This window comes from Dasypus novemcinctus, chromosome 1 (genome assembly GCF_030445035.2).
Source record: "Dasypus novemcinctus isolate mDasNov1 chromosome 1, mDasNov1.1.hap2, whole genome shotgun sequence".
Taxonomy (NCBI): Eukaryota; Metazoa; Chordata; class Mammalia; order Cingulata; family Dasypodidae; genus Dasypus; species Dasypus novemcinctus.
The window spans coordinates 42,060,879-42,088,275 of NC_080673.1; the positions used below are offsets into that span (position 1 = coordinate 42,060,879).

Here is a 27,397-nt window from a genome sequence, read left to right on the forward strand (position 1 = left end):
CTCTCCTTCACGCTGGGCGACTCTCCTTACAGGTGTACTCCTTGCACGTGGGGCTCCCCTACGTGGGGACACCCCTGTGTGGCACCGCACTCCTTGCGCGCATCAGCACTGCGCATGGGCCAGCTCCACACGGGTCAAGGAGGCCCGGGGCTTGAACCGCGGGCCTCCCATGTGGTAGACGGACGCCCTAACCACTGGGCCAAAGTCCGTTTCCCAAGAAAACCCTTAAACGGTTTCTTTCTACTGGAGCTGTAAACATTCTGAGCCATCACAGTAAACTATCTATGTATTGCATACTATCATTCTTTAGAGGTCAAATCAGCTTTTGCTCCCTAGTTATTACATTCAGCAGATAATAGCCATGTTTTTAAGCCACAGAATGGTTCAGACTCCTTACCAATGCCTATTAATGTCTTAAATGTTAAGTACTACTTTGGAAATTCAATTCCAAGGGAGGCTTCAAAATCCAGAGTTTTTCAGTCATTGTGAAGAGGTCCTGATATTTGGAGATATTCTCCTTGTTCACTTCTTGTTTTAGTAAGTATTTGAAAATCTCTTCATGGTTTGTCTTCTTTTTAGCAGTAATTCTTAAATTATGCTACTTAGCCTATATCTATATACTAAGCTTATATCTAAGAAAGGGAGTTTCTGTCTTTTGTTTGATTATACAAGAGTACCATCTCAACCTAGACATTAAATTGTTTTTCTTATAAATGTTTGAACTCAGATTACTCAGGAAGGATACAGATTCTTAATTGCAGTGTTAATTGCCCTATGTTGGTTAGCATCATCAAAAATGAGAAAAGAGAATCACTGGAAGCTTTATCCTCTTTCCTATGCCATTTGTTTCTAGAAAAATGGAAGAGAAGTCCAAGTATATTCTCTCTAAATCTTTCTACAGCTTGTCCATGGACTTACAGCGTGTCTGTCACCTAAAGTTATTGGGAAATTTCTTCTGCTTATTCTCTTTTCCCCTTTGATTCATACAGCTACATTTATTTGTACTATCAATGCCAGATCTTAGGTTCAGCTTCTTTTCTATACCTGGGAGATTTTCTTTTAACATTTTATTGAAAGATCATTTATCTTTTTAATTTCCCATGTATCATATTTAGAGGTTTAGAATCTTATTGCCCTGATTAGATACAATCCCCTTGATTCCTGAAGCCCTCATACCAGTCTTTATACCTTGGAATATTATCATTACTTTTTCAATCAGCTGTCACTCCAGAGTATGAAGAATCATATAAAGTCATAAAAAACCTGTTTTTCTAAATACACCTTCTCTTTTCCATTTCATTGCAGTTTTCTCCTTTTACAAGCTGAACTCTGTGTTATTAATAGAAATGTGATGCTTTTACTTTCTTTCACTATCTATTTAAAAAGACACATCAGGACTGCTCTTCTGAAAACCATCCTGAATATGGACCCTCTTCTTGTCTTATGACCCAGAGCAAGGTACTTCTGTGAGCATTTGTGAAATGGAAATAATCGCAGGACAGTGAGGTTATGGTAAATGCACATGCCACACACATGGAATGGAAATCAGTAAAATGGCCTGCTCTAGTTCTTTCCATTACATTTCAGTTTGGCATAGATCTGGTTGGTGAGCCTGTTAAGTGAAATTCCTAATATCTATTTCTTAAAGAACCAGAGATCCAATTCTAGAATGTTAATTGGAAATTTGAACTTTTTTTTTTAAAAGATTTATTTATTTATTTAATTCCCCTCCCCTCCCCTGGTTGTGTTCTCTGTGTCTTTTTGCTGCATCTTGTTTCTTTGTCCGCTTCTGTTGTCATCAGCCGCACGGGAAGTGTGGGCGTCGCCATTCCTGGGCAGGCTGCACTTTCTTTCGCGCTGGGCGGCTCTCCTTACGGGTGCACTCCTTGCGCGTGGGGCTCCCCTACACGGGGGACACCCCCATGTGGCACAGCACTCCTTGCGCGCATCAGCACTGCGCATGGGCCAGCTCCACACTGGTCAAGGACGCCCGGGGTTTGAACCGCGGACCTCCCATGTGGTAGACGGACACCCTAACCACTGGGCCATAGTCCGTTTCCCGGAAATTTGAACTTTAAAAATCTGAATATCATACCAAATTGTATCAATTATAAATATATTTATTTCTTAGTTCTATTCTTGGGTTTGTTTTTTTTTGTGGTGGTACTGGGGCTTGAACCCAGGACCTTTTACATGGGAAGCAGCAACTCAACCACTGAGCCACATCAGCTCCCCCATTCTTGGGGTTTTAGGAGTGTTAAAATTAACATCTCAGCACTATTTACTCTGACTCATTTAATCAGGGTTCTCTTTCTTGGCAACATTTTTTGGGGAGGTGGCTTTATTGAGATATAATTCACGTATCAATATAATTCATCCGTTTAAAGTATACACAGTTTTTTAGTATATTCATATAGTTGGGCAATCATTACCACATTAAATTTTACAACATTTTTATCACACCTCCCCCCACACACACCAAATCCATACCCTTTTGCCATCTCCCCTCCCCGTATCTCTTCATCCCCTTCCTCCCAGGCAACCAGTATTCTCCTTTCTGTCTCTATAGATTTGCCTGTTCTGGACATTTCAGATAAATGAAGTCCTACAGTCTGTACAGTTATACTGCCTTTTGGATTCTTCAACATAGCATAATGTTTTCAAGGTTCATCCATGTCGCAGCATGTATCAGTGCTTCATTTTTTTTTATTGCCAAGTAATATTGCATTGTATAGATATACTACTTTACCCATCAGTTGATAGACATTTGGTTTGTTTCCTCCTTTTGGCTATTGTGAATAATGCTGCTATGAACATTGGCATACAATACCTGTTTGAGTCCCTGCTTTCCATTCTTTGGTGTATAGACCTAGGAATGGAATTACTAGATCATATAGGAACTTGATGTTTAACCTTTTGAGGAACTGCTAGACTGTTTTCCAAAGCAGCCATACCATGTTACAGACTCTGGCAGTATACGAGGGTTCTGGTTTACCCATATCTTTTCAACACTTGTTATTAGCCATTTTATTATGGCCATTCTGGTGAAGGTGAAGTGGTACATCATTGCAGATTCTTAGCAGCTTTTTGGAGTAGAGAATATTACTCATGCTTTGGTAATAGATAGTCAATGTTGAGGGTGATTGAACAGTTAAGCCACATATGGGGAATCTTTTACTTATTGAGTACCTAGTGAACAGAACTTTCCTATGTATTTTTTTTTTTTCATGATCGCTGTAACACATTCTCCTAATTTGCAGTTTTCTGTTTCCAGCAGTCGTCTTGTGCTTATCAGTTCTCTTCTAGCAACCCACCTATAGATATGGTAACAGGGTGAACAGATCCGTAACACCTTTGTTTTAATCTTTCCACTGTCCATCCTTCTCCTTGAGAGATTTTCTCCTGACAGAATTTTAGAGTGCAGTCCAATGGATAGATCTTCTGAACAAAGAACTACTAAGTTATCAGGGTACAATATTTACTTTTCATAACTTTTCTTTCGTCATTTCTTTGAGCACCTTATCCTCTCTGTGATCTCTAGCCTCTTTGTCTGAAATGCTAATTATAATTATATGAATGATGCAAATCTCCTAAATCTATTTTCCATGGCTCTTTATTTTTATATTTTCTCTTTATTGTTTGATTTGGGTTCTTTAAAATTACGTCAACTTTGTTTTAAGGTTGTAAATTCAGTTTTCAGCCTTGTCTATTCTATTATTCAGCCTATTTGCTTAATCTTTTATATTGACAATCATATTTAATTCTTTTTTTAAGATTTATTTATTCCCCCCCCCCCCCCCCCCCCCCGTTGTCTGCTCTGTGTCCATTTGCTGCGTGTTCTTCTTTGACCACTTCTATCACTTCTATCCTTATCAGCGGCACCGGGAATCTCTGTTTCTTTTTTGTTGGGTCATCTTGTTGATGTCATGTTGTTGTGTCAGCTCTCCGTGTGTGCGGCACCATACTTGGGCAGGCTGCACTTTCTTTCTCGCTGGGCAGCTCTCCTCACAGGGCGCACTCCTTGTGTGTGGGGCTCCCCTACGCGGGGGACACCCCTGCGTGGCACGGCACTCCTTGTGCACAACAGCACTGTGCGTGGGCCAGCTCATCACATAGCTCAGGAGGTCCAGAGTTTGAACCCTGGACTTCCCATGTCGTAGGCAGACGGCCTATGCATTGGGCCAAGTCTGATTCCCCATATTTAATTCTAAGAATTGTTTTTTTCTCTCTGGTTTTTCCTTTTTCATGATCAGCTCTTCTTGTTTTAGAAATATGGTATGCTGTTCATCACTGAGGATACCAATTAGATTGGGTTTATTCCTCCAGAAAGCCTTTCCTCTGAACGATATAACTGATGGATCAATGGGTGAATTAATGGAGCATGCCAATAGGTGAGCTTCCCAGTAAGGGACAGGGGCAAGCTGGAACCCCAAAATTGCCAACTTTAGGAAGTTGTCATTCCAGGGATAAGATGTATTTGGAGATGAAATGCTTTTCCGTACCTATTTTTCCTCTAGGAGCTGTATTTTTTCCCTGTCTCCCAACTATTTCTGGATTTAAAATGACCTCAAATCCTAATCTTCTTAAATTCAATTCTTTCCTCCCAAGCCCCAGATCCCCTGCTGGGAACCTTCCTGTGCAGATCCCTAACTTTGCACAGAGAACAAAAGGTTGCCTTTAGCTCCAAAGGGAAACTTTGGCTACCCTTTCTTGTAATTGGTTGTTGGGTGGGCTACGCAGCTCTTGAGTACCTGGATCTGGTATTCTGAATGCAGCTCTTTAATGAGTTATCTTCATGATAGCCCAAAGCCCAGAGGGACCCCGGGGGGGGGGGGGGGGGGGGAGTGGAATCCATGCTTAGCCTCCAATATCTTGGACCTAGATTTGTAATTTCTTAGGACGTCTGGTCGTCTTGTTTTTTATTTTTATTATGGTTCCATTCAGGTATTATATATTTTTTATTGTCACTTCACTTTTAGAGAGAGAGGAGGTAGATGTGACTACTTGTTCAGCCATCTTGAATGTATCAAGTAAACACTGCCTTGTGGTTTTTTACTTAGAAGCCTCAAACTTGATATATTATGCCAAACCATACAGTCCCATCCTCTCCCTCAGTTTGCTTCCTCATCTTGCTTTGTTCCCAATCTCAGTTAACAGTAGTGTATTCTGTGTACCATATTGTTCCTTCTGCTCCCTCCCTCAGTGTTTTGTCCATTTCCTAATCCTGTCACTTTCACATCTTTCTTTCCAGTCAGCCCTCGTACTTTCATTTCTTCTTACTCTTGTCTTAAAGAGTCAGGTTTTTAAGCCTGGTTTATACTGTTGTGCCTGGTCTCTCTGCTTCTAGTGTCCCCTTCTCCACCTCCCCAGCCATCCCCTCCAGATTCACCTTTCTCCACGGCCTACGGAAAAGTACAAACACTAAGGCATAGCATTCATGACTTGCCCTTGTATGATCTTGAATTAACTTTATGATAGCATTTCTAAATATATTTTCCTCACACCTTGAGCTCTATCCATAACTGGATTACTCACCACCCTCAGTTCTTTGCACCTTTTGTATACATGGTTCTCCTGAACTTAGATGCCCTTCATCCCATCTCTACTCAGATTTTACCAACCTAAATTTATACTTAGGTCAAATACTACCTATTCTGGGACAACTTCAAAGATTTCCTAGTCACAACTAAACTTTCCCTTGTAATACCATATTTTAGGAGTTCTTGGGCATTCATTTATTTAACCTTCACCATTTGATTATTCACTAGCAACCCTGTAAGTCCAAGTCTTGAAAGTAATTTGCCTATCAACCAATTCTGGAATTTTTTATTCCTGTTGCAAGACTGATAGAGCAGTCCAAGTGATTGATAAAACTTTAGTGAAAATTGAAAATGCAGTTAACTCATGCTATAAAATATGTACAGGAAATACAGGGGTCTGGGTGAAATTGTTACTTGGGAAAGGTCTCAAAATTTGTCCTAGTATTTTTGCTATTCAGGATTTGGAGATTCTTAAAATTTTCCTGACGTATCAGTCAAGAATGTTAAGGTTCTTCTGTACCTTTTATACATGCACTATGCATTAGAAATCGTTTGCTTCTATTTCTCATCATAGATATGAGTATGTTGAAAGTAGATTATGTTGTACTCCAAAAGTATTCTCCAATCTACTTGCATCTAAGTTATTTAGTGTTACTTATGATTCTTTTTTCTCTGGGTCAGAGTTGGGGTGGGTCAGAGGTGGTCTATCCAGGAGCAAGCTGAGCCAGAGGGTGGCTGGGAAGGATTTCACTCACCCATGCCTGCAGTTGGTTCATCCATGGCTTTGTGGGAAGAAAGTACATGGCACTTTACTTTGGTTTCTGATAAAATAGAAAAGCCCTATATTTCACCTCTGTATTGCCAGAAGGGTCCCCTGACCAAGCAGTCAGTCTGTTTCTCAGATCTATTTTTAAATTGTCTGTGGTACATGGGTTAATCCAAGGGTGATGCAAACAAACCTATTTCATCATGTGTCAATGAGTCTGGGTGTGGAATGGTATGGAAATATTCTTAGGTGGTAATGCCAGGCATTCACAAGATATGTGAAAGTCTGGTTTGGAGAAAGGACACATAAGCTGCATTTGGCGAATATATTTTATAGTTCTTCCCCACTCCCCAATATTTATGTGTTTTAATTATCTTTATTAAAAGTGAACTTAGCAGGGAAGCGGATTTGGCCCAATGGATAGGGCATCCACCTACTACATGGGAGGTACAAGGTTCAAACCCAGGGCCTCCTGACCCGTGTGATGAGCTGGCTCTTATGCAGCACTGATACACGCAAGGAGTGCCGTGCTACGCAGGAGTGTCCCCTGCCTAGGGGAGCCCCATACACAAGGATTGCGCCCCATAAGGAGAGCCGCCCAGCGTGAAAAAAGTGCAGGCTGCCCAGGAGTCGCGCCGCACACATGGAGAGCTGATGTAGCAAGATGACGTAACAAAGAGAGACATAGATTCTGGGTGCCGCTAGCCTTAGCATTGCAAAGTGGACTTAGCATTGTAATGAAAAGGTTGCTAATTATGAAAAGAAAATCAGTGACACCCAGGTTTTTTCTCGTGTTGACTTTGGTATACTTATAAAAATATAATAATTTTCTCGGGTCACTTTGAGGCACAGGGATGAGCAATTAAAAACACATACAATATTTCAACAAAAATCAGGCCTGTCTTACAATCTGTTAATTTTATAGTTAATTATTATCACTAAACTGCTACCTCTTTATCATCATTTACCTGTATCTATACTCTGTTGGCCATAAACCTAACGATAGTAGCATATTGTTGACAGCAGTAGGTTGTGAATTGGAGCTATTCCCCCAGCTTAGACATCTTATCCTAAATTGCCCAAGTCAAAATCTTCTATTTTCTTAGGAGTTGATGGGAGGGTTTTCGTGTGCTTTGTGGAGCTAAAGAATACCTCAAAAAAAAAAAAGAAAAGAAAACCTCAGAGACAGTGGCAAGGAATATGAATATGAGACCCTAGATCCAGGCTCCGAACCACACACTGATACTGAAATAGGAGTGTGGCTTGTGATGAGCGGCATCTCTGCACATTTTCGATGTAGTCCATCAAACAAGTGGGGCCTCCGGTCTTCTGATGTAGTAGAAAGATCTGGGGCTTTGGGGTTCTTCAGATCCAGGTTTGAAAATTCATATTCCCGTTTTATTTACTAGCTACTCTGAGACTTTGCTTTCTTATCAATGAAATGGAAAAGGCATCCATCATGGGACTTCTGCAAAGATTAAATGAGAATGTTCAAAGACACCTCTAACGTAGTAAAGACTTGCTGTATAATAGTTATTATGTTTGTCATTTCTTGAAATTATCTCAACAGTTTTCTATGACCTTTGAGCCACAGAAGTGAATCCCTTGTGTAACTTCTGTGCCTCTCTTTGATAATTGCCTTGCTTCCCCCTGCTGAAACAGTGCATTTTTCATTACATGAATATCATGTTTTTACAAATTCTGCAGATCTGAAGTAGCACTTCAAAATGCTTTCTTTCCAAATCAAAATTATTTGAAGCCTCTGCATGGTAATGCCTATCTCTTCTCTATATTCTCCTTCCCTTCAAAAAAGAAAAAACAGACAACACAAAGGCTTTTAGCTCAGCGGATTGTGGAGGTTTGGATGGTAGCCCTCCCTGTGTATTCAAGGACAAATACTTATGTTGAACCTATTTTGTATAAGGGGCTTTACCGAACATATAAAGGCCCTGTCCTGTAGGAATTTAGAGTGGCAGCAGTAAGATGTAGGTGGAATTGAAATGTAAGAATGTGCCGACAGGGGCTAGGCGTATATGTGGGGGGAGGGGGCTGCCATTATTTCTGCTTCTGGGAAACTAAATAAGGCTTCCGCCGAGAGGTGGCAGGTCTCTCAAGTCTCTTCTCAAAGATTCTGTGAAAACTCAGAACCGAGCACTGACTTAGGAGGCATTCGCATGGTGAAGAATTGGCCTTCATCCTGCAGGGTGAAGAGTTGGGCATTTTTCTTGTTTGTGTTCCTGTAGCTTTTTTGAGGTGGTTGTGTGGATGGGAGTTTACAATCAAGTGGGGCAGAAGAAGGCGGGTAGGCTTGAATTTGCAAGAAGGGATATGTTGTACAGAGAATACAGTCCCTATCCCTGGGTAAGCCAATTTGACCAGGACCTACATGTGGCTTTACCTTTGTCTTGGTTAAAAGAAAAAAAAAAAAAGAAAATCATTGCTATAGATTAGAGACTAAGACTGCCCCCACTGTGGATAAAAGGCTCAGTTTGAAGACCTAGATCAGAAACATCCTTATCCACGTATGAAAGATTTACAGAGCCTGGTGTTCTTACACCAGAGTGAGGTTCCTGGTATTCAGAATAATGTTGTTTTCCTTTCTTCCGACTTCTCAGGCAGAGGAGTCTCTTGATTACATTGTTTTCTGATAGTTCTTATTTTGCAGGCAGCTGTACAGAGTTAAAAACTTATATTATCTGATCTATGAATTAATTAGAACTTAAGGAAAAAGAAACAGTGAGAATGGTTCTTTTGCTTCTTAAGGAAAAAAAAATTAAAATTTTTACCCTAAAATATTGAAAAAGCAACTGTGGTTAAGAAGTTATCCATCCTTGGCACCTGAAATAACAATTTTAATCTTTGTTTTCTGGATTCTTGCAAATGAAATCCATACCATCCTGACTTAGGCAGATTTTAGTAATTTCATAAATAGATAAAATATTTCTTTTTAATATATGTCCGTCCTTTCTATATACACTCATTCATCCTAGTCATGAAATTCATTTTTCGTTTCTTGAATCTTAAAAAATGACTGTGAAGGCTTAATAACCCACAGGAAGAATTAGGGATAGGGAGAGGCAGTAGGGCTTCAAGGAATGGGATGGAAGGCAGTCCCTACCTGGCACAGTTTTTCATCATGAAGGAACTGCCTCTGCTGGCCTTTTAGTTCTCGTTTTTTTCGTTCCGCTTCTTCTGTTTAGGGGTTATTTATCACTTCTGCCAGAGGCTGCAATGGGAAAATGAAAAAGAGTGAAAATCAGATTTATTAATTTTTCATAGTAGACTTGGTTGAAAAAGGCTGGGAAAGGAAAGAGGCTGAAACTATTGGATAAGGGAAGGTTTAGAAATATTAGTACATTCCTGTCCTTTTGACCAGTAATAAGCAATAAAAAATCCTACAGAATTGAAAAATCTATACTGGAGAGAGGATAATTAACCTTTTAGATAATTCTACCCCCAATATTATGAACACTGAGTCTTCTGTGCCCCTGATATTATCTATCATAATAGTAGTAAACATTTACTGAGCACTTACAGTACTCAACAACCATGCTATACTTTTATGCTTTTTATTTGTTTGTTTAATCCTCACTCAACTTGATGAGATATGGATACTGTGTGGACCCTGAGGCTTACAGAGGTTAAGTAACTCACTATGGTCACTTGAGTAATAAATAAGTAGTGAAGCAAGAACTCAAAAAAGGCCTGTCTGACCCAGAGTTCATACTCTTAACCTTCACTTAGGTTGTCAGGCTGAAATTTCTATTGACTTCCCATTGTGGGCATGATGCAACTGTAGATACACGACGCCACTAAGTAATCAGTGCTCACCTTTTCTATCCATCTAAGATGCACAAATTAACCTAAATAATGCAGAATCAAAGATAAATAAGTAATGGGATTAAAGAAAGGATGCATTCAATATATTCTTAAAAGATCATGGTTCCATCTGATTGCATTGGAAGGAAGTTTCATTGTCATCACTTCCGCACTCCCTTTTGTACTTGGAGCCTGGTCCTACACCAGTTGGAATTGTGTGTGTTTGAGAAGCGACAGCTGTGTGTCAGGAATGGCTCTGGATATGGAGATGACTAAGACCAAAATATTTATAGGGGACATTGGTCCTGAGGGGGGCGGAGGTGGTATATGTGTGATAATGAGATAATATTGTCCAGCTGATTTTGTAAAACATGTTTTTTCATACTCAAATTATTTTGGGAAAGGCTATGTTAAGGTTAAACAGATTTTTAAAAATATAACTACAAAATTTCTCAGCATCTTTAACATTCTGATATACTTTGTGATTTAATAGATTATTATAATTTGGGAAACACTGAACACATTCCCTGTTATTAGGTTATCTTCTCAGATTCCCATTCTTGGAGCATTTATGACTCCTTTAGAAAAACCCTTATGAATGGTCTAATATTTTGAATTTTGGGTTACTGTGGTAGTCAAGGGAATCGAGGAGTTTTTTCTTTGTTTTTTTAACTGAAAGATCTTTATATGCCTCCTTAACATTTCCCTTACTGTAAAAAAAATAAGATTTTCTAACAAGAAGAGGTATGAAAGTAATTACTACAGTTAGAGAATCTTTAGGAAGCTTCAAGTGGGACCATCAAGAGGGTTGATGCCGCTTCGTCCCCAACCTACTTCATTTCTCTTTCCCTTAGCACCTGGCTTCCCTGGACGTGAGCAGCACTGATGAAATATCTGTCTTCTAAAAAGTCTCTGCCAAATTCACCTTGGGGTGAAAAGGGACAGAGCAGATAGAGGCTCTGATTTTTCATCTATGAAACTATTAACACATAAAACTCAAATCATAAAAAAACCCTGAATTCGACTGTCAGTTGAATTTCATCAAATTGATTCCATTGAACTATTTTAAATAATTATTAAAAAGAAGTAGGATCCTGCTGCCAAATAATTTGTTCCTCTTCTAACTCACATGTGATGTAGTTTTTCTGATTATGCCTGGTTTGGTTTGGAGAGACCTACTTTGAGGCAGAAGGAGAGACCAAAAGTGGATCATTTTAGGGTGAAAGTGACTTTTAAATCACTACTGTGTTTATAAAAAGTCAAAAATATATGGGAATTTTTAAGAAGGCACTTTTTTTTTCAGCAGTGTCAGGTAGGCCAGTGAACCAACTGCATCCTAAAGAGGCCAGAAAAGGAAATAGGAAGACTTTGGATATTACCATTATCAACAAGCAGTTACTGAGGGCTGACTGTGAGGCAGAGTCTAAGACATAGCCCACCTTCATCAGATAAGGGGCCAGACCACATGCCTAAAACCTTAAATAGCAATATGCTTTATTATGTGCCTAGTGACAAGTGCATAGCATAGCTAGTGTAAGTGTTCAAAAAGGATGCTGAAGGGAAAAAGGAACCAAGAATTATGGAGGAGGCAATTCTTGAACCAGGCATTAAAGATACTAAGAATAGTAGTAACAGAATTAGAGTCCTAGAATTTGTTATATTCTGGGTACTGAGCTAGGCTCTTAATACCCTTTAACTCGTTTATCCTCATAAAAACTCTGCCAGAAATTCTCTTTCCATCTTGTAGATGAGGAAACTGAGACTGAGAGAGGTAGAGTAACTTCTGGTGTCATACCACTGGGTAATAGCGGGCCTTTAACAACATAATGGCAGCAGGCATTTATACTGAATGCTCACTGTATGCTGGCAGGTGCTAACGATGTCACTGGCATCAGCTCATTTAGTGCTCAAGGATTTGGGTACATTATATTGGAGGAGAAGAGACTGAAACCAGAAAATCCAGTCAGGACACGATGACAGCCAGCAGTGCTACAAGTGCTGATAAGAACCTAAAATGGGGGGAAGAACAGTGGACATGGGAAGGAGAAAATAGATTCCAGAGACAAAATCTACTCCTTTGTTGAAACATAAACCTTACATTGAAAAGACTTCCCTTCCACCTGCAGTCCTTCTCTCCCTGTGTGATTAGGATGTTGTGTTTTAATTCATTTAGTCACTTTATAATTAGAATTAATGAGAGGTGTCAGCATTGCCAAAGCTGTGGACCAACTTTTCCACTTAGCCATAGAAGCGTGGGCAGCAGTAGAATATACTTCTCTATAATATGTCTAATTTTCCTCCGGCAGTGGGAACTTGCAGAAGTCATTTTTCATTTCTTGGCTTATTTTCAACCAAGAAAGTCAGAACTTTCTTACTAAGGTCAACGGATGTATTAATGCAGCAATAACAAATATGTTTACTGAAAAACCTATCATGTATTATTTCCTGTGGGAGTCTCAAAAGTGAAGAGAAATCAGTTTGGAGACACACTTGAACAAGGGCGGACACAATGAATTAGAAAGTTGGAAAGAGGAGGTGGATAGGATTTAACTGGTGTCCATTATTTCGTAAAATGAGCACTTGTTTTTAGATAGGCATATATATTTGTGGTTTTCTTGCTTAAATTTAAGAACCAGTTAAAGCTTTCAGAAAAGCCTTTGAAACTCCATTATCAGATATATAAAATTCCACCCACATTCTACTTGAGTGGAACCAGTTTTACTATCTTTTAAAGGGTCACCAAAGTGACAGTCATGAACCTTGAGTATCTTCTATCTTATACTCCATGTGTTCATAGCTTTATTTATCCTGCTAATCATAAAAAAGTAATGACATTGTTACTGCAAGTAATTCTTTTTCAGGCTGTGTGGACCCTTTAGTTTATTCTGAATTTTTATTTAGGATTGATGTGTGTTTAAAAAACAATGTATATGTGGGAAGCAGATGTGACCCAAGTGATTGAGCTCCCACCTAACACATGGGAGGTCCGTAGTTTGGTTCCTGGTGCCTCCTAAAGAAGACAGTGAGCCGGTGCAATGGGCAGGCATGGGAAGTTGAACAACAAGATGACCCAATAAGAGACACAAGAAGAAAGACATAACAAGAGACACAACAAAGCAGGGAGCAGAGGTTCTCACTGCCTCCTAAAGAAGACTAGCAAGACTGCAAGCTTATAGGATGGGCAGGTGCAGCAAGCTGACGCAACAAAGTGACACAACAAGAGACACCAGAAGAAACACATAATGAGAGACCCAACAAAGCAGGGAACGGAGGTGGCTCAAGTGGTTAGGTGTCTCCCCCCCCAAATCAGAGGTCCCGGGTTCAGTTCCTGGTGCCTCTTAAAGAAACAAGGGGGGATGTAGATGTGGCTCAAGCGATTGGGCTCCCATCTACCATATGGGAAGTCCAGGGTTTGATTCCTGGGGCCTCCTAGTGAGGCAGGAGCTAGACCATGCAGCAAGCTGGCCTGAGCAGAGAGCTGGCCTGAGCAGGAGTGCTGGCCTCCATGGCAAGCTGGTCCGAGCAGAGAGCTGGTACAGCAAGATGGTGCAACAAAAAGAGACACAGAGGAGAGACGATAGACACAGCAGACCAGGGAGGTTCCCAGTGCTGCCTAAATAGAAGACAAGCAGACACAGAAGAACACACAGTGAATGGACACAGAGAGCAGACGGGGGGTGGGAGGGTGGAGGGAATAAATAAGTAAATCTTTAAAAATAATAATAAGGAAAGGCAAACAGACACAGCAAGTGCAAACAATGAGGGGGTGGCGAGAAATAAATAAAATAAATCTTTTTTAAAAAGTATACAATATATACTCCTAAGCTGGAACTTGACAATCATGCTTGGGAGTAGGCTATAGAAACCCTTCATAGGTAATACACCTGTAAGGGTACAAGACAGGTGTCTTTATATCACTTTCTACTCTACTGAAGTGTTTCTGCAAGTGAATGTGTGTGTTCTGTAGCTTTATTCACTTGGACTGTCGTCTTCCCCTAATTTCAAAGAACGATTGAGGACCTTTCACTGCCAACTTGAGTTAGAAAAGTAGGTCCCTACCCAGTGAGGTTTGAATTTCTCTCCAGTTAAGGAATCAAGCCAGATTTTCAAAATCTGAATGTCTTAGAACAGATTCTAAGAAGTTCTGCGTTGGCCTTTCTTCTTTGTTTTAATCAAAGCAAAACAGGACATTTGCATCTTTGTCATCTCCATTTCATTTTATTAGGTTCAGAGTCACCCTGAATGGTTCCATTTTAGTGGGGTCTGTCTAGCCATTTCCAAAAAGCTGTTCCCACCAGAACTACCTAAGGGATGTAACACCTAAATACATGAACATTGTAATCCCATTCTATCCAGGTTACTTTAAACCAGAAGTCATCCTGACAGGAAAATGTGGATAATCTGGAGTTCTCACACACAGTGCCTGATCCAGGTGGTATCCTACATTTCCAGTTGACCCCAAGTCTCCTTGTTGCCCCAAGTCTTCCCATATTGCTTCTACCACTTCTCCCCCACAGTTACATGCAGACATAAGCAGCCTTTACACCAGCTCTGCTTGCTCTTCTGCCTTTCTTCTGCTTGTAGTAGTCTTCCATTTACTCAGTCGGCTTTATGAACCAGCAGGCGTGGGTAGGTATGTGGTTTATAGGATCAGGGAATGCAAGCTCTGTGTGTGTGTGTGTGTTAGATATACCTGTAAAGCCAACAGACCTTTACCTGATTTTTCAGTCATGCTGACCCTTGCATTGAGAGTGTACGCTGGTCTTTCTGGGTGACCTAAGTCACCTCATTCTCTTGGTGGGCCCCTCGGGCTGGTACATTAACCACTGCAAATGTGCAGCATTTGGCAAATAAATTTTAGAGGTAGGACATTCTTATTTTTAATAACCTTTTTTTTTTCATAGAAATGGTGAAACTTTGGGCTACTAAGTTACTATATAACTTCTAAGTATATCTAAGTTCAAGAAGCCTTTGCAAGTATATTCTTTCCTAATAATTTGAAAAATTAGAAACTCTAAAAAAAATGGGGATGTGCCAAAGGTACTTGATTGATTTGAAACAAAACCTATACACTGAGCGTACTGTGTATAGCCAAGATAAAATTTCCATGTTTGCTATAAATTTATTCTCATTCTTTTTAAGGGGATTTTATCCAAATATTTTGTTATTATTGGCAAGAAAGCAGATATCCAAATCTGCCCTCAGAGCTTTGTTTTGTTCAGTCTTGGCTTTCGGACCAAAATAAGTTATTATTTTGCCAGAAATTCAGCATTTTCCACTAATGTGTTTCTTGACAATTGCACAATATTCTTGGTTCTCATAAAAATTACTTTGCTTTAATTATAACTAAATAAAAATGTGTGGACATACGTAGATATAAAACATACTTACATGTCCTCAAGCTAATAGATGACTATATAGCACAATACAAAATCCAGTCATCTGTATGTCATTTGTATATTTGGAGAAAAAAATGATCAAGCCAAGAATATGTGTGTCAGTTTGTTTTCTCTTAGCAAGGGGTAGGGTTTGGGGGATATTGTAAGTAATAGATGATTTAAACTTGACCCCAAAGTATCAATTATATGGGTTCTTAGGAATAACATGTAGAAACACTGTGTGTGTTACATAGGAATATAATACATAAGAAAGTAAGAGCAAATTTGTCTAAAACGTCCTTCAACAGACGATCAAGTTATTTTCCTGGTTTTAATTAATAGTTCAATGGGAAAGTACTGTGGGAAGCCATTTGTATTTTCTTAGAGAAGAAAGTATAAAAGTGAGTGTAGAATTTCCTGTTTTAAGCAAGTGGGAAGGAGAGCTATGAGCCATTCGCTTCCTGAGTGGCCACATTCCAGCTGTGCAGACTGGTCATAACCCATCTGCCAATCAGAACTGGCCCTGGAAGGAAGCCCTCCGATGCTCTCCTGTTTACATGCATCGTGACTCTATTTCTCCTCTCCTCCTGTGTTGCACCACCAGGAAGATTAGCAGGGGAACTTGCTATTACATGCCTGAATAAACTACGAAACTAGGATCACAGCCACAGCAAATGACATTGGGGGCAGTTTTAGCACATCTTTAGCCACAGGTAAGAGTTGTTTTGTTATATGAGGTTGGCTGATGTGCCTCCAGAGTATGGATTTACTTGGAGATATTATAATTTTGTTCCCAAAACTAGCAGACTAAAAGCTGGAAGGGAGCTATGGAACAGTTGATTAAAATGTGCAATGTATTGTTATGACTTTAAATTTTTAGTAATTCAACAATTGAAAAAACAATATCTTTTTATTTATGGGAGGGGGTAAAACCAAATTGAAGTAAAACAAAGTTTTGAAAGCGTCAGTGCAGTGATCACTGTGAAGAGAAATTGAAGCCAGAAGCATATTAATTTTGGAGACCATTATACCTTGTTGTGAATCTTTCTCTAATTGTTAGTCTTTCAGAGAAACTTGTCTTCATGTGCACTATTCCTTTGTCTCCTAAAAAGATTTCTTTTTTATTATGAACCCATTCAGAGTTGGTAGTTCATTTAACTATATAAATCCAATTCCTTTCCTTCCAGATTTCTGTCTAGAAGTTTTAGAATGCGTTTTTTATCCTCCTTATGCTGTTAACCAGCAATAAAATTAAGAAAAAAGAGTTCTTGTCAAGTCTTTGTTTTGTCATAAACTTCTATCTTGTTAATATTAATTCAGAAAATACTTCAGAAAACTATATTTTCACAATATTGCATACGATTATTTTTTCAAAGTTATTGCTTAGGATATTATTGTCATTTTTAAGTTGCTTTCTGTTGTGATTTTTTCTGTAACATCGGGGCCTTTTTACTTCACTTACTTTTTTTAAAGTATGTACTTTAAAAAATTCTCTAAAGTCAAAAAAATTTAAAAAAAGAAAGAAAAGAAAAAGACAGCCTGTGGGTTTTGTGACTCATTTCTCTTGTTTGTGATCGTCTTCAGATTGATTAACAGCATTTTCTGTTTAGAGAGGCACTTTTGTAAACTTAGGCAGCTGTGCACTTGTGTTTTACCCTGTAGCAGGATTTCTCAATCTGAACACTGCTGACATTTTGGGCTCAATGATTCGTCATTGTGGGGGCTGTCCTGTGTGCATTGAAGATGTTTAGCAGTTTCTCGAGCCTCTGCCTGCCAGATGCCAGTAGCTCCATCTTCCCCAGCTGTGACAACCAAAAAATGTCCCGAGACATTGCCACATGCCCCGTGGGTAGCAAAAGCACCCCTGGTTGGGAACCACTGCCCTATAGCACTTTGAAATCCAACTTCCAAAATGTTCTGGGCGATAGAGAGTTAAGGATGGGGTGGTACTGGTTAGTGTATTTGCAGATGTTGCTATAGCCAAAGCCTCCTTTTTCTCCCTCCCCATTCTGTTAGAAGCTTCTGCCAAGCATGATTCATGGAATGATTTTTTTGAGCTGAGTAATCTGTGGCTTTTCAGTTTCCTTACTTTCTTTCCTTAGTTAAATCTGTTTGGGTTTTAGAAAAGTGTTTAAAACAGCAAAGATCTTTAAAATGAAATAATAAATGGTAATGATGTATTTTCCAAGCAGCTGATTTTAACAAACTGTAAAAACTATATATACCTGTTCTTTGTGGTATCTTTTCTATCTCCTCTTTAGACAAATCTTCTCCTCACCTCTGTTAAAAAGGTTTGTTTAGGAAAGACACAGAGACCTTTGAACAGTCCTTTGTGGAATCCAGTGGTATGGCAGTTGGGATTTAAGAACTTCTCCAGGACTTGTAAAGAGCATTTTGACATGTACCTGTCTTCTTTCTTTACAGATTGCAACGAGAGAAATAAGCCAGAGCATCGTTCTTCAAGGTATGAATTTATAGTATTTAATAATTCTGTGTAAAGCTGCTTGTTTGAAAAATATTGTTTGGAGGCAATGCAAGTATCTCTTTTAGTTACTGTCTATTTGAATCTTTTCTGAGGCATTCAGAGAAGCTTCACAGGGGAAGTCCTGTTCATTCTCTGAATAAAAATTCTTTATAAAATTATTGCTACCTGTAAGACATGTTTTATTTTGAGAATACCTATAAGTGACAGATATACTTTCATAAAAAATATATTTTATTCATACCTTTCTTTTTGTGGCTTTTCTCCTCTTATGCCGTATTTCTTTAAAATATATAGTGCTTTTTTCTTGATTGTAAAACTAATATAGGCTTTTTGTAGAAATTTAGAAAATATGAAAAAATACAAAGCATAAAAAAAAAGTTTGTCTATCACCTAGAATGGCTGGCTAATACTTATATTTTGGTGTATTTCCTTCTAGATTTTTTTAAACTAGCGTATATGTATTCAAATAAACTATTTCAAGTTCTAGTAAGATAGTTTCAAATGGTTAAGAAAGTTATATCATTTAAACCTCTCACCCAATACTACCTCACAGTGTTTCTATAGATCTTCACTAGCACAGAAGAATATTTTCAAAAATCCTCACAGACTTATAGTTGGAAATTTGTCTGACTTCCATTTCTAGGCAAGAATGACAGGTTGTATTCTTTAGCTGTAAAGGCAGCTAAAACTTGGGTAAAAAGTTTTGCTGAGGAATAGATATTCACACTGCCTTTTCTCACATTATTTTCTCCTTACTCCCATTCCTTTGCTTTTTCTTTGTATTTTGTATTTTGGAAACTGATAAACATTGCAATTATAATATTGCATTCTTCATCTCTTTATTGGATTGATTGGTCTGGTCAGTTAAACCCTGATGATTTATCAAAGGATCAAACCCTAAAATGCATTGACCTCAATGATGAATAAAAATACAAAGTCTATGAAAACTCAGTTACTTAGACTAGCAATGTGTTTTGCAGAAATTGTCGATCAAAATAATATATTGAGACCTAATCTGGGAGAATATAGCTGAGTATTTAGAATGTAAGACTGATCTTTTTTGAGGTAAAATTCACATATAGTGAAACAAGCTCTTTTTAGTGTATGATTCTAGGAGCTTTGACAAATAGAATCAGTTATGTGACCACCACTACAATCCTTGAATAGTTTGTAAAATTGATTTAAAAAAAAAAATACTTTCCAAAAAACCCACAAAACAGACAATGTACAGGAGAGGCCTTTGACAGCTGTGGGTGACATAAAGTTAGAAGTTGGGAGGGGTAAAAATATTTAGGATGAAAAGTCAAAAGTAGACTTTTGACATACTGAAGGTAGGACTGAATTTCAGTATGAACAAATGTAACTCCTTACTCTTAGATCTGAAAAACCAATAGAACATGAAAATGTCTTGAGGATTTAGTTCATTATAAATTCACCATGAATACAATATTTGATGTGATTGCTTCCAACCCTCCCCCCCTCCAAATCACCAATGATTTCATATTAAATTGAGGGAAGTATATTATCCTGTATAAGAAAAATGGTAGCTCTGGACCGCCTTTGTAATATTGGTCAAATTCTGGGGACCACAGGAACTTGAAATTTCAAAGAATGCAGTGGTCTGACCATATTTAAGTAGCCTGGGGCATTTGGGGGGTGAGGGAGAACAGAATTTGATGCCCCACCTCACACTCAGTAAGTTTGGAGTAAATCCTGGAAATGTACATATTAAAGAAGTCTCCCCATTCTGAAGCATAGCCAGGTTGGTGACCACTGATGTAGAAGACAACAACTGAATTGGGATGGGGAGATGAAAAAGAAGAGTAGGGTAGAAGTCAAAGCTAAGTCACAAGAGGACTGATGTGAGGGACTGGGTAAATTTAGGCAAGACATGGAAGTTTGGGGGGATGTATGAGACAAAAATGATAACTGGCTTCAAACATCCAGGATTGGCATGTATAAGAGGCTTGCAGAATTATTCTTTATAAAAGCTGTTCCCCACCAAGAGAAGAATGGTTAATTCCAGGTCTGGGGCAGGGAAAAGTATAAGGTGAGTCTGGACTCCTAGCTGTGACAGAAAGCTAGGAAGGGCTCAGCTAATGAGGTCACACCCAAAAGGCATGGACAGCAGCTTCAAGACCTCCGCGGCCAAATTTGGGACAATTTAAATATCGGAGGAAAAAAAGATGATGATAGTGGAGTCTAACACTGAATTTTTAAAAATCCTTACAGAAAGAATGATAGAGATTTGTTAGTTTGTGACTCTTCGTGTAATAGTGATTGAGGCAAGGATCATCATTGTTGGCTAAAATTTGGGTGAAAGTTTTGTTGGGGAACAATCACACTGCCTTAAAATATTGCCCTACATATATCAGTGTTTCATTTCTTGAACTGGATTACTGTACTTAAGGTTGTGAGTGTCCTTGTTCTCAGGAAGTATACTGAAAGTGTTAAGTATTAGGGTAGCAATGTATGCAACCTATTCTCAAATGTTTAGATAATAGATGAAAGATAGAATGACACAGTAAATGTCACAAGATGTCACAAGTTGGTAAATCTGGGTATCTGGGTGAGGGGTTATGTTGTAGTTCTATGTATTGTTTTTGTACAGTTTTTGCAACTTTCCTGTAAGATTGAAGTTATTTCAAAATGATATAGGTAGTTTTATGTTTGCCACTTACTCTCAAATAATTCCGAGAAAAAAGAGTGAGAGAGAAAGAAGCAAATGTGGGAAAATATTAATCATTGGTGAATAGATGAAATGTATATATGTGTTGTACTATTCTTTCAACTTTTCTGTAGATTTAAAGATTTTGAAACAAAACGTAGCACTGGTGGAAATTAGTGTGTGTCCTCTGGGGTCCCAGAGGGCAGAATATGCATCTGTTGGTGGAACTTTGACAGAGGAGGGTTTCTACACCTTATGAGGAATGGGTCATCTGTGAAAGAATAGGTTCAAGGAAAGGCTAGACAGGCTAGTAGGGTTGGGAATGAAACAGAAGATTCACACATTGCTCAGTCATGGTTCTGGATGACTCCAGCCTCTCTCTCATTCAGTATCCAATAAATTTGTTGAGAGGCCCAGTTCTAGGCTTGGGATACAATTGAAAGCAAGAAAAAGTCTCCAGTTTCATGGTGCGTCCATTTGTTTTGGACTACACTCTTCACCTCTTAGAGCTTTTGCTGCTCCGTTTACCCTAAAGTCAGGATCCAAGTTTGAGGCAGTGCTTATGGTAATCTTGAGGATATCCTGAAATCCTCAATAACCTGACAGTATTCTGATTATTCTTTAGCCTTGAATTTATACTGTAAATTTCCCAAGAACTGCATTACTAGTCTTGGTAACCCAACATTTAGTATAGTGCCTGCTACCCAATAAGCACTTAATAAATGAATACTAAATGTATTGGAGAAGAGAAAGGGAAATGTCTACATTTTCCCCATACAAATTGGGAAGAATCTGACTCTCAAAACCTCACCACGAGCATTACTGAATATTTGTTACAACAGCAAGGAATAATGGCCTATAAGAAAGAAGTATTTTTCCAGTAAAGGCGTTTTCAGGCCAGGGATCCACCGAGATCAGCCGTCACCTGTTCTTCCCCTGCCGTCCTTCTCAGTGCAGGGCCACCCCACCAGGCCAGCAGCGTATCAAGCAGATTAATACCTGCTGCGTCAACAGAGCAGGAAGAGGAAAATAGAAACAAAAAGTCACTTAATTTTGGTATGTTTGTTGGTTTTCCTCAGCCCACTCAGGCCACTTGGCAGCAAAAATGATGGGCTGAAAGCCAGCAAGGATAAGAGAAATGCCTTCCTTTTGTTTGTGTTTTTACAAGGCCAGACTCTTCCCCCAGCTTTCATAGTGAGAGGTGAATAAATCTGGGATGTCTGTCTTGTTCTTTCACTTCGGTGTTGAAATTAAAAGAAAAGCATAATTCTTGTAAAGTAAAGGATAAAATGTATCAATTAAAAGCCAACGCTTAAGACCCCAACCAAAAAAACACCATTTAAGCATTTTTAAGAGGCTTGCTTACTGCTTTTTGATTAGGTTTTTTTTTTTTTTGATGTTGCCTTTTTGTGCTTTTTGCTGATTGATTAATGTGGATGTCAGAAACATTTGAATTATTTTTGTCTCAGCCTTATTTGTTTAAATAGACCATTTCCAAAGTTGATGCCCTATGCAACACTCTTCTATTGGATATTAGTTAGTATGTCAAAAAATGTTCACTACAATAAAAGTTTGTGAAATGATGAGTTAAACAGAATTAGACATATTTCTTTACTGTGACATTATTCAGAGTCTTTGTTATATTCAAATGCATTATAAATTCCAAGTGAGAGATATACTTAACAGCATTTTAAAAATTTATTTGAATTTGTAACCTCCTTTCCCAGGCATACCTATTAATACACCTAGAAAAATATTTCATGGAATGGCAGTTTAGGAAACTAATTGAGAGTCAAGTGGAGCTAAAGATAATAAAGAAAAGTTAAGCCCTCTGGCAATCAGTGCCATGAATGGAAAATTAGGAGCTCTTTTTAGCTACCCCATCCCCTCTGAATAAATAGATCCCAGTGACTTGTGAGTGCTGAAAAACCAGATACTTGGTCTCAAATGTTTTACCTACTATAAGGGAATAGTAATTCACAGCAGCAAGAAAAGTAGCAAAACAAAAAACCCTAAATCTGGTTCTCGAAAACTGTCATTTGAATCTTAGTCTCCTTAAAGTCTTCATAAAAATGCCTGTCATAATTCCCTTTGATACCTATTTATAAAACTCAGTGATATTTTGGTAAAAATCACCATAGAATTTTCTTGTGGAACTTGACAAAGTGATTCTCAGATTTATAAGGAAAAGCAACAATAATCAAGACAATTTTGAAGGAGATTAAGAGGGAGAGATAGACTTATCCTATGTCATTAGCAAGTAATGAAGACAGTGTTTTGAAATTAAGCAGAGAATAGTTCAGTGGGAACAGACTAGACATGGATAGCTACACTTGTCTGTCATGTGATATGAAGAGGTGGCATTACAGATCAGTGGTGGAAAGTGGATGTGTTAACAAATGTTGCTCAAACTGTTGATTATCCATATTTTTAAAAATCTGTATGGAATTGATTTTTTCAATAAGGATCTAAGGACATAAAAGTAAAGTAGTAAAATTGCAAGTTTGAAGTACTATATGAGAATATTTATGACTTTGGGGTAAGGAATGAGTTCATAAGGCTTAGACATTAAATAAAAAGACAGAAAATTTGACTATGTTATACTTTAAAATTTATGTATATGAAAGCATCAAAAGCATGTGAAAAGACAGGTCATGACTGCAGTGCACAGAGGTGACAAAGAGCTAGTGTGTAGGATAAAAATTTTAAAACTGTGTGTTAGAAAGAAAGAGACAAATAATCCAGTAAAATATGAGCAGGGAACTCACAAAAGATAAAACCAAAATAGCCAACTAATATAAGAAAAGACTCTTCACCTCAATAATGTTAAGAAGCTGCGTAGTGACATAATGATAAATCATTTTGTTTCCATCAGGTTGACACAGAAATCATAAAGACTGATTGGATCAGATACAGTAACTCTCATACACTACTGATGGGATTGTTATTTGTATAATATATTTAGAAAGAAATATCTGGTAAAGCTAAAAATGCTCATACCTTACAATCCAAGTGGTATATATGCCTTAGAGAAAGTCTATTACGTGTGCTCAGAGCCATGTACAATAATGTTCAGAGTAGCACTGGTTGGATTAAGGGAACTACAGTTATGTATCAACGTAAATAAATCTCAAAAACATGATTTTGGATGATAAAAAGCAAATTGTAGAAAGGACGGATACAGTATGATACCGCCATTTAAATAGAGCAGAAGTCTGCAAACTACAGCCCATGGGCCAGATCTGGCTTGCCACGTGTTTTGGTAAGTAAAGTTTTCTGGGAACACAGCCATGCATATTTGTTTGGCTGTTGTCTGTGGTTGCTTTGCTACTACATCAGCAGAGTTGAGTAGTTGCAGCAGGGGCCTTATGGCCCACAGAGCTGAAAATATTTACTACCTGGCCCTTCTTTTTTTTTTAATAGTTTCTGTTTATTGGCTAGTAATCAACAAACAGAAGTCTACCATTTGTTAGTTCCATATTTGAATGATCACATTGTTTAGGCAGAGGCTAGAGTAATACAAAAATATAAGAGGCATAGCTCTCCACCAAGTGAAGTGTGATAGTTCTAAACTCAGGTAAATTTAGGCTCAAATTCTAGGTCTTCCACTTTCTAGTACTGAGCAACTGGATTATTCAACTTCTACCTGGCCCTTTATAGAAAAAGTTTGCTGAGTCCTGAGACAAGGTTTTATCACAGGCAAACACAAACAATATGTTGCATGTATTTATGAGTACCTATATATGTAATAAAAGTGTTAAAAGATGCATGAAGTGATAAATAGTGATTTTAGGTTATTGATATGGAAGGAATGAGATCAGGAAAGTGTCCTCAGGGATCTTCAAGTATATCTGTACTGCTTTTCTCTTAAGCTGAATGATGGCCTTTTTTTTTTTAGAAGGTACTGGGAATTGAACTCAGGACCTCATACATGGGACGGAGACATTCAACCACAGAGCTACATCCGCTCCCCAGTGAAAGTTAGTTTTATCGTTGGTTTGTTTTTTTCTCCATTTGTATTTTTTTATTATCTTTTTTTTAAAAAAAAAATACATAAATTGTTTTTGTTTTTAAGAGGTATTGGGGATCAAACTCAGGACTTCATACATGGGAAGGCACTCAACCACTTGAGGTACATCCGTTCCCCCATACTTTCTTTTTAATCCTGGAAATTTTCATAAATAAAAGGCCAACAAGAAGGCCTTTTACTGATAGTGTTTAGGTTGTTTCTATTTCATTACACCTAGAAATAATGCTGCATTAAACATCTTTATTCATATCTTTGTATATATATATATGTGTAACAAAATCTTAGTTGCTTCTTCCGTGATCAGATTTTCTCAAATTTCTATTGAAGACATATTCTCTTTCACAGTTATTTTAAGTTTAAAAATTTTATATGACCTCCATTTCTCTTTTCTTCTTAAATCTCAGGTAACTTCATGGTGTTTTTGTGGTGCTCCAGCTTCAATAGGGCCTATTACAGCCTCCCTCCCCATGATGTGGTCTTAAATGTCACCCAACACAGAGAGGGACTCAAACTCAATATGCAGAATATTTGAAGCACATAGTTGAGTACCCTCAGAATTATTAGTTGATGACATTAAAACTCATAGCAACCAATTTGTCATTAAGAATTTAAACAGGTCCTGTTTCTCAGCATTGATTCCCGTTTTGACTCCTATAAGAATGTTGAGGATTTTATTTTGACACTTTATCATCACATTATGGTTTAAATAAATTAATGAAAAGCAAAAGATTTAACTTTTTAAAAAATTTTCTACTTTCTAAATATGTCTGTTAATATATCATACTCTGTTGGGCTTAGTTTAACTACTCTAATTCTGTAGCATTTCCCTGCCCATATGTTTTGATTCCTCTACCTCCATAAACTATAGCTGTGTATAATTACTTTCTGCCATTATGTTTTCTGGGCTTTAAGAGAAACATTACTTCTGCTCTAGCATCTGCAATGCTATAAATGAGGTGAAAAATTAAAGTGTATACAGGTTTTGTGGGGGGGAAAACACTTGGCAGTGGGAGATGTGAAAGAATTATTAACATTAAATGTCATCCTACAGAGACTATATATATTATATTGTTATATTGTGGTTTTAAGAAATGTGACTTTAGCATTTTTCCCTAGTGTGGTGGGAATGGAAATGAAGCATTTATATGGTGTATCAGTTGGGTAATTGAAAAGTTTTATCAGCTGGCTTACCTCTGCCATAGTACTTAATATGGGAGCTTCTCCGAGTTATTTCAAATTAAAGTATCAGCAGGCAGGTAACTTTGGAACAGCAGCAGGTCCTGTATTTATTACTTTTTTTGTAGACAGGCCTATGTGGCTACCCAGTTCTCAGCAGTCCAGGGAGCACATGGAAATCCTGGCCCTAAGATGTTTTCATCCTAAATTTTCCCTCTCTTTTCCCCTTGAGTTATCTTTCGTATTAATTCTTTACCTTACTTCATTATTACTTAGAAGCAGTTATTTACACAGTTCTGCAAAAGCTGTAATAAAGGAATTTTAGTTGAGAGAACTTTGTATACATCTTTGTGGATCTCGGCCTGTCCTTTGGTTGTGGTCTTACCCCACCTAATGCCCTTGTACACCTGGACTTCAAAGTTTTATTGAAATATTTTCCCTTATTGGCACCTAGTTCCTGGAAGAATGTCAGTGTGGACGGAATTGTCAAACAATCATCTGGTAACCCAGTCACCTCCCATCTTATTAACAATAAACTGCTGTTGATCAAAATTCAGTCTTGTCCACAAACAGCAGAGGAAATAAAAGAAAAATTGGGTAAATTAGATTTCATCAAGTTAAAAACATTGTGCATTAAACAACATTATTAAGAATGTGAAAAATCCCACAGAATAGGAGAAAGTATTTGCAAATCATATTATCTGATAAGGAATTAATATTCAGGATAAGAAGTCAACACCAAAAATCGAGCCATCCAATTTAAAAAATGAGTAAAGGACTTGAATAAGTATTTCTCCAAAGAAGATACACAGATGGCCAAAAAGCACATTTGATACTCAACATCATTAGTCATTAGGGAAGTGCAAATCAAAACCTCACGACTCCTCACTCACTAGGCTGGCTATTCTGAAAAGCATACCAACAAACAGAAAATACCAAGTGTTGGTAAGATTGTAGAGAAACTGGAATTCATGTGCATTGCTGGTAGGAATGTAAAATGGTTCACCCATTTTGGAAGACAGGTTGGTAGTTCTTCAAAAAGTTAAACATGAAATTACCATATGACCCAGTACTTCCACTCCTAGGTGGAATAGAAAACAGGGACTCAAACAAAATACATGCATGTTCTTAGTAGCACAATTGCCAAAATGTGGAAATAACTCAAATATCCATCAACAGATGAATGGATAAACAAAATGTGGTCTGCCATACCCTAGAGTATTATTTGATTGTAAAAAGGAATGTTCTCATACACACTACAGAATGAATGACCTTGAAAACATTATACTAAGTGAAATAAGCCAATCACAGAAGGACAAATATTATATGATTCCACTTATATGAAATATGTAGAATAGGCAAATCCACAGGAACAGAAAGTAGATTGGAGATTACCAGGGGCTTGGGGGTGGGGGGTGGGGAAATGGAGAGTTACTGAGATTTTGGAGAGATGAGAAGGTTCTGGAAATGGTAGTGATAAGTATACACCATTGTGCATATAGTTAAGGCCACTGAATTGTACACATAAAAATGCT

The 27,397-nt window shown here is 38.0% G+C and overlaps 1 protein-coding gene across 9 annotated transcripts in view; it reads left to right on the plus strand.

The window, feature by feature from the left end:
* Window positions 1-27,397, plus strand: part of SH3D19 (SH3 domain containing 19) — a 313,873-nt gene that overhangs the window by 197,927 nt on the left and 88,549 nt on the right. For 6 of the 9 annotated variants that reach the window (XM_058282105.1, XM_058282038.2, XM_058282307.2 and 3 more), the window contains one exon: window positions 17,928-17,967. In XM_058282105.1, the coding sequence (XP_058138088.1) occupies window positions 17,928-17,967 (40 nt within the window). Of the gene's footprint in view, window positions 1-16,066; window positions 16,217-17,325; window positions 17,349-17,652; window positions 17,673-17,927; window positions 17,968-27,397 lie in introns of those variants that run through there. The other 3 variants (XM_058282251.2, XM_071214439.1, XM_004469804.4) reach the window with 3 other exon arrangements.